The sequence below is a fragment of the Phoenix dactylifera genome, unplaced genomic scaffold, assembly GCF_009389715.1.
Source record: "Phoenix dactylifera cultivar Barhee BC4 unplaced genomic scaffold, palm_55x_up_171113_PBpolish2nd_filt_p 000077F, whole genome shotgun sequence".
NCBI lineage: Eukaryota > Viridiplantae > Streptophyta > Magnoliopsida > Arecales > Arecaceae > Phoenix > Phoenix dactylifera.
Window position 1 is genome coordinate 1,467,710 of NW_024067676.1, and position 11,802 is coordinate 1,479,511.

At 40.1% G+C, this 11,802-nt stretch overlaps 2 protein-coding genes across 3 annotated transcripts; one reads left to right on the plus strand and one right to left on the minus strand.

Annotated features, from left to right (window-relative positions):
* Window positions 1-21: 21 nt before the first annotated feature.
* LOC103723448 (glycosyltransferase BC10-like) lies at window positions 22-2,423 on the plus strand. 2 transcript variants are annotated; one of them, XM_039116301.1, is made up of 4 exons: window positions 23-613; window positions 763-879; window positions 973-1,073; window positions 2,295-2,423. In XM_039116301.1, the coding sequence occupies exons 1-4, from the start codon at window positions 344-346 to the stop codon at window positions 2,314-2,316; spliced, it is 510 nt and encodes a 169-aa protein (XP_038972229.1). In that variant the 5' UTR covers window positions 23-343; the 3' UTR covers window positions 2,317-2,423. The 2 variants fall into 2 exon arrangements, with proteins under 2 accessions (XP_026655894.1, XP_038972229.1); XM_026800093.2 differs by having other exon boundaries at window positions 22-613; window positions 973-2,387.
* Window positions 2,424-5,831: 3,408 nt separating this feature from the next.
* LOC120104713 (ethylene-responsive transcription factor ERF071-like) lies at window positions 5,832-6,968 on the minus strand. The gene is made up of 2 exons (XM_039116318.1): window positions 6,705-6,968; window positions 5,832-6,600 (listed from the first exon to the last, which is right to left on the minus strand). The coding sequence occupies exons 1-2, from the start codon at window positions 6,814-6,816 to the stop codon at window positions 6,104-6,106; spliced, it is 609 nt and encodes a 202-aa protein (XP_038972246.1). The 5' UTR covers window positions 6,817-6,968; the 3' UTR covers window positions 5,832-6,103.
* Window positions 6,969-11,802: the final 4,834 nt, after the last annotated feature.

Here is an 11,802-nt window from a genome sequence, read left to right on the forward strand (position 1 = left end):
CCCTCCTCTGCCTCCTCCTCCCTCCTCTGCCTCCTCCTTCTTCTGCCTCCTCCTCCCTCCCCTCCGGCCTTCTTCTGTTGCAAGAAACCGGTTCTTCCTCTCCCTCCGCCCGCACCCATCCCAGGCAAACAAGATTTCTCTCTTTTTCTTAAAAATAGGGAGATAAGATTTTGAAAAAAAAATGCAGATCTGCAACGATGGCGCGGAAGAAGATCCGGGAGTACGACTCGAAGCGGCTGCTGAAAGAGCATCTCAGGAGGATCAAAGCAATCAGATGGCGTTGTAGCGTCTCCTCTGTTCTTCCTCCTCGGTTCTTTCTTCCTCCCTTGCCGTGACGGTGAAGATGACGATGAAGAAGAGGCTGCCGCCGCCGTCGTCGTCGTCGCCGTCGATCCGGCAGCACTTCTGGTTGGGTCTGCAGCTGGTTCTCTCCCTCTCCGTCCTTATCTGCGTCCTTGCCCTCCTTCGCATCAACTCCCAATCCGAATCCTCTGCCTCCGCCTTCTCTTCCTTTGGACGGTCCTCCTCCGTCCAAGGGACTCCCAAGATCGCCTTCCTCTTCCTTGCTCGCTTCAATCTCCCTCTCGATTTCCTCTGGCACGCCTTCTTCGAGGTATAGTCTCAATATAGATAATGTGTATAATATTGTGTATATTATACGTATTACATTGACTATATAATCATCGGTCCCCTCTATTTTTTTTTCCTCCTCCTCCTTCTTCTTCTGGGGTTTCAAATGGATGGTTGGCTGGTGTTCTGCAGAATGCCGAGGAGCGCAACTACTCGATTTACATACATTCCGAGCCGGGTATCGTCTTCGATGAGTCGACCACGAGTTCCCCCTTCTTTTATGGCCGTCAGCTCAGGGGGAGCGTCAAGGTCTCCCTCCTCCTCCTCCTCTTTTCTTAATGAGGTATCTTCCTCCTATTTTTGTTCTTTTAACAAGAAGGGCGTGTTTGTGGTATGGTGCAGGTGGCATGGGGAGAGTCGAGTATGGTTGACGCGGAGCGCTTGTTGCTTGCAGCTGCACTTGAGGATCCTGCGAACCAACGCTTTATTTTAATCTCTGACAGGTACCTTGTGTTCCACCATCCCTTGGTAAGCTGGCGCTATAATTGCTTAGGATGTTATGTGAAAAATTCAAGTTTTTATTTCTTTGTTGCAGCCTGAAATAATATGTTCATTTTCTTCGGTCAGTCCCAATGCTAAAATCAAAACTTCTGTGTGAACTTCGGCCTTCCGCAAGCATTTAGCATGGGGCATCGTCTTCCATATGATTAGTCTTGTTTCTTGTTTGAATTATAGAATCTATATTCACCAAAAAAGGAAAAAAAAAGTTTATTATACTAATTGTCTAGCTATTGCATCTTCATGAGTCTAGAAAGGCAATTGGCAAATCATAGCTGCCATAGTGCTATTTCTAACATCATCCTTTTTTCCCAAGCAATTAGATAAAATGTGCAATTCAACTATTCAACCTCAGCTGTTGATTTAGGGCAACTCCTATTACTCCTCTTTCAAGTTTTGTGAATTAGTTCTGTCACCTATATTTCCAACCTTCTGTGCTTAGCTTCAACATCAATGCTTTAGTGAAGTACAGAAGCTGAATTTTATTTTGTTGATGTTTTTCGACCCCTAATTCAAAAACTTGGTTTTCGATTTTTGTTCTACCATTTGATATCCCTGTACGTGGTAAGATGAAAACAAAAGGTCCTTCCTTTGAAGGTAAGGTAGAACCTGCATGGGACAACTGCAAGCCCCTTTTGTTATCTAACTTTGGAAGAATGTTGTGGTTGTTGTATGGTTGTACGATGGGCCAAGTTCTCTTTCAGACTTTGTGAACTTATAATCAGTGATTCACGTTGCGAGAGTTGCACACTATCCGGTAAGCCAAGGGATAACTTGGCATGTATGCAGACTCATACGCAGATACACACCATTCAAGTGCTAATAAGAGGGATTAGACCATCAAAATCTGCAGGGATGCTACATAGTTGCCCTCCTTATTTCCTTTTTAATTTTCTTTTTTGCATTAAGCATACTATTTAATCCACAACTTATCCTAGAAACATGTAGTTTGCAATCAAAATGTTGCCCTTTTGTTGAAAGTAAGGTTGTTTTGTCAATGGTCTTGTTAGTTTCTATTTGACTCTTTTGTTAAAGATCTGCATCTCTTTTGTTAGTTTCTATTAATATTTACTGGGTTTCTTGAGTTCTGATGGTACTGTGTTTATAGTTGCTTCTTTATGGTGCTAACTTCATGCTGCATTCAATTGTCTCAAATCCTTTCACAGGCACCAGTTCTGGATATTGTAATACAGGTTTGTTTTCTTGGTCACTCAACTTGGGGTCTACAGAACTTTCACTAGGTCCCCTTGCGGATCTGCTTTCTATTTGGGAACTTCACAGCCAATGAATTCTTCACATGGAAGCCGAGCCCTCCAAGCAAATCGAGCCTTATCTGAATCCACTGAAGTTGTTTCAAACCGTCCATTATCACCGCATCTGCCTCTGAAGAAGCCACAGCTGAGTGCAGCGTATTCAATTTCGCATCGTTTATTTGGAGCTGCTATAGCATCCTCTATCTTGTTAATTCCTGCTGCTATGAAGTTTAGCCTTTTGTATGTTGTGTGAAAGCCAATTTACGAAGTTGCTTCCGAGAGAGCCTTTTCACAATCTGTTGAAACCAAATTTTTGGATCTGTTTGCAGATGATAAACCCAGACTATGGCATTCAGACCGGAATAGGTTCATGTTTTATTTGCAAATAACCATCCAGAATAAGTAGGAATGTGCTGCTAAAAATATCAATTTTCTAATTGTTTTTTCACTTTGGCTATTTATGTTTTTCATTCTGTTGAAATTAGATTGTACTCATTTTGCGAATAACTGTGGCAATGCCATTTTCTGCCTTTGAACCTGGAACCTCTCCCCAGTGCATGCTGAGAGCAGAGTGCGATGCCAACAAGCAGATCAAAATTCTGTTGGCTTTGGTCCGCCCTTACCTTTTGCAGTTTTTCCCTCTCTAGATATGTATTCAGGTGCAGGGTTTGTGGGATGCAGGATATCAAAGCTACCTTGGCCCCAAGATCCAGTAAGGTTGTTTTAAAGATCGGCAAAAATGGATTTACCGACGCTTTAAAGCGTCGGTGAAAACCTTTTGATTTCTTTAAACTGGCAATCTTTGGGCTTTCCGGACGCTTTAAAGCGTCGGGAAAGCCGTTTTTGCCGACGCTTTAAAGCGTCGGCGAAAACGCAAAACTGTATTGGGCTTCACCGACGCTTTAAAGCGTCGGGAAAGCCCTTTTTTCCGACGGGAAAGCCCTGTTTTTGCCGACGCTTTCCCTTAGCGTCGGCAAAAACCGGACCCACGCCCACCTGCCCGACGTCTGACCGACGCTTTGAGGTGCGTGGGCTGGAAATTCGCCGACGCTTAAAAGCGTCGGGAGAGACCAAAAAGAGCGTCGGGAGAGACCCTTTCTTTTGTAGTGGCGACTACTTAACGAGCTCGGCCTCGCCAACAGCCACACCCATGTGCGGGCCTACGCCCACCTAAATGGCTGTACTTCGCCATACTATCGTGTCATATCTCCATAACCTTCCAACAGGAGTCAGACGACACCTTAACTACTCCGGCCATACCCTGCTGTGACTGTCAACACCCTACCGTTCTCGAGAACGGGCTGTACCGCGCGTCACCAGCCAGCCTGAGCTGCGCGCCATCCGGCTCAGAGCTACACCCCCCTCATGATGAGAGCCGACAGTACCTCCGCCACCTGGGCCACTCCACCGAGACTATAAATAGCTCGTTCAGATAATTTCTAAGGAACCTTTGACTGGACCAAAGTTACCCACTTTAACTTGATCGTCGGAGGGTCCTTATCGGAAACACCAGTAAGGCTTTGTGCAGGTGCACGGCCGTTGCGCAGGAGGTGGCTTCCGTCTTCCTCTTTTCAACACCGGAGGCTCCATCGGCTCCACTGGCATGGTCACCCTCGGGCCAGATTTGAACCACAACAAGACCTCCTGCCAAGATCTTTCTAGTCTATTAGATTGCTGAGAGTATCAAATCTTAGCCATCTAATTTGGGACCAACCATATGACCGAAATTAAAGTAGAATTTTTTTGACCATAGGCTATAACATAAAAATGAAAAATATTGGTCATTCTTCTTCCCAATATGAAATACCCATGTTATCATTAAACAGTATACAATATACCCTAAACCGTATACCGTATAGATCATTCTTCTTCCCGTATACCTTATACCGTATATCCTATACCGTATACACTGTATCATATATGCTATACCGTATACCGAATGCTGCATTCTTTTAGGGAAGTTATGGACATGCTAGTTTCTGAATTTGATGAAGTAATAGTAATCACTTGCTGGTGCAATTGAAGCAACACTTGCAGAAGTCAATCACAATGTATTACCCTAGTCATTATTTTCTCAGTTAGATTCATGTAATCCTTAGTTGGATTTTATAGTGCTCTCTTTCTTTTCTTCTAGCATTTTCTGTACTCTTATTTGTCTAGTTTATTCAAGAATCAATGCATTTCCTCAAACCTCACTACAGCATGTTTTTTTTTTTCCATTTAAAATCAAAGTATAATTGGTCATTCTTTCAAATATAGATGAGCATTGTTGTTGATTTTGTACTGTATCACTTTCTGTAACCTCCTCATCCCTTTCTCCTCATCCCTTTCTCCCATAAGTAAAAACTTATTGATTTTAGACCTGCAGTCTGTGAAATCTGGCAAGTTAATTCATCAGGCTTCATGGGTAGATGGACTGGAAATTCATCTTCAAAATGAGAATTCTACTGAATAGGCATAGATACTTCTTGTACTCCATGTTCCTTGGAGCTATATTTTGGTGTAACCCCACATGACCTTTGAATGCAGTCTAGTTCAGTGTGTCGTAGTCTGATTTGGTTTAAGGTGCAGTTTGACATTGATCTAGCTCTACTGATGTAATGGCCTCTTGTAGAATTTACCACGACAAGATGAAAATAGCCATATATTTTATGTGGGCTACTTAATATTTTTACATTTAATGGTTTAATATATTTAATAAAATGATTGATATTTCGGCTTTAGGTCATAGTTTCTTGCTTTCCTTGAGCCTTTATTAGTCTGTGCCTCTGGGATTTTTTTTTTTTTTTTTTTTTTTATAGCAGTAATATTATAATTGCTATAAGCCATTACTTCCATGCGTCTGGCTTCAGAGAGAGCAGTAATTCAAGATTCCATAGGTGCGGTTGCATTAATGGAATTGCCATTATGCCAAATAATACAACTCTTGTGGTGCAAAATGGCATATCGATCCTGATTAAGACCTGTTTAAAATTAAAAGATGGTTGTTCTTTTTGTGATTAGGTTTTAGCTCTGAGATGATTTGTGTAGTTTGATAGAATTCAGCTTCAGATCTTTGGCTGGGAATTGCCCTGAGAAACCATTCTAACTGCTGATATTTTTGTTCAATGTTTCTAAAATTAACATAATGGAATTTTCTTCTACCGTACCAACTTAACAACAAAGTTCTGTAGGAAAGGTGAGAAATTCTGATTGTATCTGAATTTAAGCACCAGGGTCAGGAAGTTTCTCTGTGACCAAACTACTACATGAGGTCCAAAATAGGCTTAACTAGACTATTAATCTTTTAAAATGGCTTGTCACCCACCTGCCATCATATAACTGAGTTTTGTAATGACTCTGACTATTATACTTCATTTGTCATCCATTAATCTAAGCTTGGCAAAGATAAAAGAGAAAATTAAACAGAAGGAATGCTCGAGCTCCTGGATCCAAGATAAAAATTTCCAATGAATGCATCACCAACTTATGGAGTCCATAAATTTATTCTAATAAAATCACAAACACATAAGTCCACATCTCATAAGCAAATGTTGAGAGATTACAGCAACAGGGCAGGAAGCAAAATGAAAAGAACTACACTATAGCTGGTACTTTACCTGCGCCACTACTTAAGTACTTATATTACCAGACCTAAATAAACCTTAATAAGAAGAAAAGAGGAAAATTTCAAATTACAAGCATCAGAGAGAGAGAGAGAGAGAGAGAGAGAGCGCTTGAGCTTAGAAAAGAAGGTCCTCAAAATTCCAGAATAGCTCTTCATTGGAAGAAGGGCCGCCCATCTGAACCCCGGCGTTAGCACCGGACTGCGCCGCCGCCGCCGCCGCGCTCCCCTCGATGAACGGCATCTCAAAGGGATCAGCCCACGATCCGGAAGCCATCGCCTCCTCCCTCAGCCTCCCGGTCTCCAAACCGCCGCCTACCGCTACCATGGCGGAGGAACAAGCCTCCCCGCCGACGCAGTGAGGGCGGTAGCGCTGGCGTGCCGCCTTCGCGGGCGGCGGCGGCGGGTCCTCGTTGGGGAAGTTGACCTTGGCCTTGCTGCCGCGGATCCGGCGGGCCGCCCGGTCGTAGGCCCGGGCGGCCTCCTCGGCGGTGCTGAAGGTCCCCAGCCAGACCCGGACCCCCTTCGCCGGATCACGGATCTCCGCCGCCCACTTCCCCCACGGCCGCCGGCGGATCCCGCGGTAAAGGTTCTTCCTTTCCCTCTTCTTCGTCTCTGAACCACCCCAAGAACCCACCATCAGTACTCGACTCCTCTGGAAAACGGCAGAAGGAAGAAAATGGGAAGAAAAAGAAGCGGAAATTGGATAAAGATGTCACCTTTTTGGGTTGAATCGGCGCAGGGAGAAGGCCAGAGGTCGGCGGCAGCGGCGAGGTGGTGCTGTTGGCTCCGTGGAGGGAGGAGGTCGGAGATGATGGCGCCGCCACACATGGTTCCTTTGTTCTTCGCCGCTCCTCAGACTACTGATGGAGAAGCCAAGACAAGAACAGGGGAGAAAGGAGGGGAGTGGGCTCAGAGGGGAGGAACAGAGTTGAGAGAGAGAGAGAGATGGGAGAAGTACGCAATGGCAAAAAGAAACGGCACTGGGGGGGTTTATATCGTGGTGCTCTGTTTCACTTTTTCTCTCGTCTTTTTATTCATTAACACTAGGGGTAGGTGAATCTTTTCGGCCATTAATTAATAAAAGGAGAGAGGGACAAGGAGATCGGTGGCGGAAACTTCTGGGATCCGCGTCGTATTTTTTGCATGGCGTCGCAGGTGGACTGGAGATGGTTGGCGCGTGGATGCCGTCTTGTCCCGGACCGGCCCCAGCTGGCCGCTGCCCTCCTTCTCTATATCACCTGCCATGCACGTGAGCTTGAGAGAGAGTTTAAATTTCAGCTGCTCCTTCAGAAAAAAAAATCCAAATATAAATATAAATATTAATATTAATTGACTAATTAAATTTTATGATTATAAAATTAAAAATATTACTAAGTCGGATAGGTGAGTATAAATCAAATTAATAGTATATTATTGTGGCTGTTTATTTTTCTCAAAAAATTTTGAGTATTATATAAAACTAAATAGAATTATAAATAGAATTAACTATTTAGACAATTATTTATATTTTTTAAAAAATAATATAAATATTAGTCGGATGCTTTAAATTCTATTCATAAACAGATCCTATCTACTTTCACCTCTATGATTAATTTTATTAACCATCTAATTTGATAGATATATTTAGGGTTTCGAAAAATACACTCTCTTTGTTTTTTTTTTTCCAAAAACAAAAAATTAAGAAGTGAACTGAGGCATGCATATATATTAGAGATAGAGAGTAGGGTGATTGGAGACATAGAAGACTGCAAGTTTGGCCTCGTTTGAGCATGAGATTGTGAGATACATGGCTTGATAGCTTTCACGGCCATGTATTGTGGTGGAGGAACCGATTTTGTGGTTGGCTTTACTTGGCCACCTGGTCTCAATGCACATAAAACTTTCACGGTCTTGCATGCACGATCGAATGCAAAGCCTTTTGCATGCATTAATATTAGACTTTGCTGATGACGCTACAGTCCACTACTGCAGTATTACTCATTATCTCATATCGAATGGATATTTAAGCGAAAAAAATATTTGAAGATGATTGTGATTAGATTATTCATTGTTCTTGAAATTAATTTGATTAAAAAGATAGCTTTTGTTATTCAACTAATTCGATAAATTATTTGAATTTTAACTATTTATTTTATTTTTTCTCTTAAAAAAAATAAGTAAACCATAGTGAATTGTATGGTAGAAATGAGAAGAGCTTGTGAAGATGGAGAGATCCATGAAGCTACCATACAATCAACAAGCTTTGCATGGATGACACGAAGAAAATTATATGCAGCCTTCCCCGTTCCCGTTATCATGAGAGACGTTACTTGACAACTCAATTTTTATGTGTGATCGAGGGAAGAATTTTGCAGTTGGCCATAGTCATGTAGGCTTAGGGAATATAATTTAATAGCTTTTAGAGTCATTTTGTGTCAACATCATGCCTCATTGCATTAATGTTATTACATTTATTACTCTAATCCTAGCAAGAGAAAATCCAACAATCAAAGTTTTCGTTTTATAATTTTATTGGCTTTTTTTTTTGTCTGCATCCAGTCCTTTAGGGAGGTTGATATTTAAAAGTAGTGTTGAAATTTCTCATCAATTATTTCATTGATTTGTTAAAATTTGTCATATTATTTCCCTAAATATGTTTAGGAATATCCTGCTCCTAAGGTTGTAGAAAAATCCACTTCCTGTAGAGTATCTGCTGCTTGATGGTAGTAATTACTGTGGCAGAATTTGTGGGAATTAGACGATTGTAATTATGGAGTGGTATATTACAAAGCAAATAGCCTTAAGCTGTTAAAACCCAATTATTTCTTATTTTGTTTTATTTTTTCAGTGAAAAAAGTCCAGTTAAGCAATTACCTAAGGCTCAACGGATTCTGCGCCTAAAGAAAGTTACCACTCCAAAACAAATTCAAATTTGGCAGGGTCACATGAAGACTTGGTAATGTTATATTTAATAAATAATAAACTTGTTGAGCAAGGACTGCTATTTATAATTTATAAATGTCCATATTCATCAATATGTGCGTGTGTGTGTGTCTATATATATATATATATATATATATATGATATGGACATTGTTGGAGACCCTCACAAACGTTGTAATTGGTGTTGCTAGGAGGTTCTTAAGGCATTATTTTCTATAGGATAATGCCTGAGAAGAGAAATTATACCCCCACATCATAAGCACTATATGGCGGTGCACCATGCCAATAACAGACAGTGAGCCTCATTTATCAAGCACTTATCTCGGTGATTGATATGGTGCACCATCATATGGTGGACTATATAGGGCTCGTTTGGTTCGCAGGAAAAGGAGGGGGGAAAGTGTGGTCAACGGGAAAGTAATGAAATGCCTCTTGTTTGGTTGGAGTTTTCAAAGGAGAGAGATGGGAAAGTTATATTCCCATGGGAATATGATTCCCACATTTCATGGGAAAGTCTTTCCCATGAAAAACATGGGAAAGTTACTTTCCCATGAGGTGGGAATCACTCCTTTTTTATTTTTTCCCAAAAAGACCCTTCAACATTAAAGAAGCATTAAAGAGACATTAAAGAACTAATTTTTATTAAGGGCATAATAGGAATTATACATAATTTTCCTAGGAAAGTGGATGGTCAACCAAACATAAGCACTTTGGAAATTTGTCACTTTCCCATGGTTAACCAAACATGCTAAAAATACTTTCCTAGGTATCCTCTTTCTAGGAATATGATTCCTGGGAATCATATTCCTAGGAGGGAAAATACTTTCCGCGAACCAAACGAGCCCATAATTTCTTCGTGCAGTAGATATGACAACTTTCTCCGAGGTACAAGAACACGTGGTATTACGTAGCTGCCGTGGGTTTGTGACGGCAAGGAGAAGGGCGGCTAGTTTTCACTGATCGGCCCGAGGTTTATTCTACTTCTTGACCCAATACTAGCTCTCTATGTGTGCGCTAATTAGACCAAATCTATGAGACCGTACAGTTATACGCAAATATTTATGCATGACCAGTGTAATGTCAAGGAGAAGAATTCTTCTATCACTAGAAGAAAATAATTCAAATAATTGTGGAGGCCTTCAAAGTAAAGAAAGTATTGTTTAATTGGTATTGCTTTGACAATAATGCATGTTAGGTGAAGGTGGTTAGACAGCTATAAAGCATATATAGACGTGGTTGTAACTTGGCATTGATTGCTTTAATCCAATATTGGACTTGTTAAAAAATTAGATCTTGCACTTTTAATTAGCTGTACATTTTGTTTATGCCAAAATTTGATGCAGAAATAATCCATTACCATAATGTCACTACATAAGTTTTTTATCATCTATTTAAACACTCTAAGTAGCATACTGTGGCACGATAATAGTTCTATCATGCATGGAGCAAGAACATTAATTAGCACACATGAAGGATCCTAATATGGCCATGTAAAGATAAATTCATTTTAAAATTGGATGATTGCTCAGCAGTCGCATTCCTCCATTTGGAGGAGTTGCAAAGTTCTAAGATTTAAAGAGTGTTTTCTAAAAATTTGGATATGGATATAATTCCCTTGAAGTGTCCTCTTTCCATTTCATGTGAGAGATATAGCGAGAGTAACCAATGCTACATTCATTTTGCACTAGAATCTTGTAACCATTTACCTTTGTTTATGTGATCTTTTGTTTTTTACTTCTACTTTGCAAAGATTTTGACATAGATTAAAATAAAGAAATGGAGGGATTGACATTCTTATGTTTCCAGAAAATGCAGAACAAGGAAATGACATCCCAAGGAGATCAGTAAGTTGCATGAAAAATCAATGTTAATGCTTCCTTCCGTAGCAAGGAAGTATTCAATTTTACTGTTCATTTTTTTAAATAAAAAAAACAACTTATACACAGAGAGAGAGACATATACATTTATACACATCTTTGCCTATTTTTTGTCAATAAAACATTTCTTGGCTAACAAATAGGCAAAGATGTGTTTAGGATCTTGATGTTAAGATCCTATATATATATATATATATATATATATATATATATATATATATATATATATATATATATATATATATATATATATATATATATATATGTTTATATGTACGTATATAGGTGGCATGATATTTTCCTACTTATGATTTTACTAGTTTAGCATTAACATTAATTTATTGTTACTTTTTGTGTCCGTATTCAAATCTTTACAATATTCTAATCCTCAATTGAGCGTTCATTTTCATTACTCAAGCAATCTTCATGCTGACCCAACTTTATGACATAAATAGTCTAGTCAAGTCTTAGAGCCTAGGTTCAAACTATTGGCTTGTTGGCCCAATCCCACGAGACTACATTTGAATCTAGGCCATCAGGGAATACGAAGTTCATGAGAGTTACACAAGCTATCTTTCTTATTTTATTTCTGTTTACCAATTAGTTTACTTATTTCGAACGGAGTAAGCCTTAGCTACAATTGTAAGACATTATAAAATAAAATATACAACTTCACTCTATCATTCAGGTATCTTTGGTGTCTGAGTCACTAAGCTGCCAAAAAAAAAGAAAAAAAATGGAGAAGATAGGGATGCTAATGGGCAGAGACTAGCCAAAGAATATCGAGGGTTTTTTTATTAGGCCAATCCATGCATGCATGCAGTGGTAATCGAGTAGCCAAATCTTATAAACCAAAATCAGCAACTGGTTTCCAACGTGCTCTAACTCGGTAGGTAGACATTCCAATGGATTATTAGGATCCAAGCCAAGGATTATCTAATATTTTTGATAAGGTCTGCCCCATGGCCTGAATAGGTTCAGCCCCTACAGCCAAGTTTCATTCACAATGGAGATGC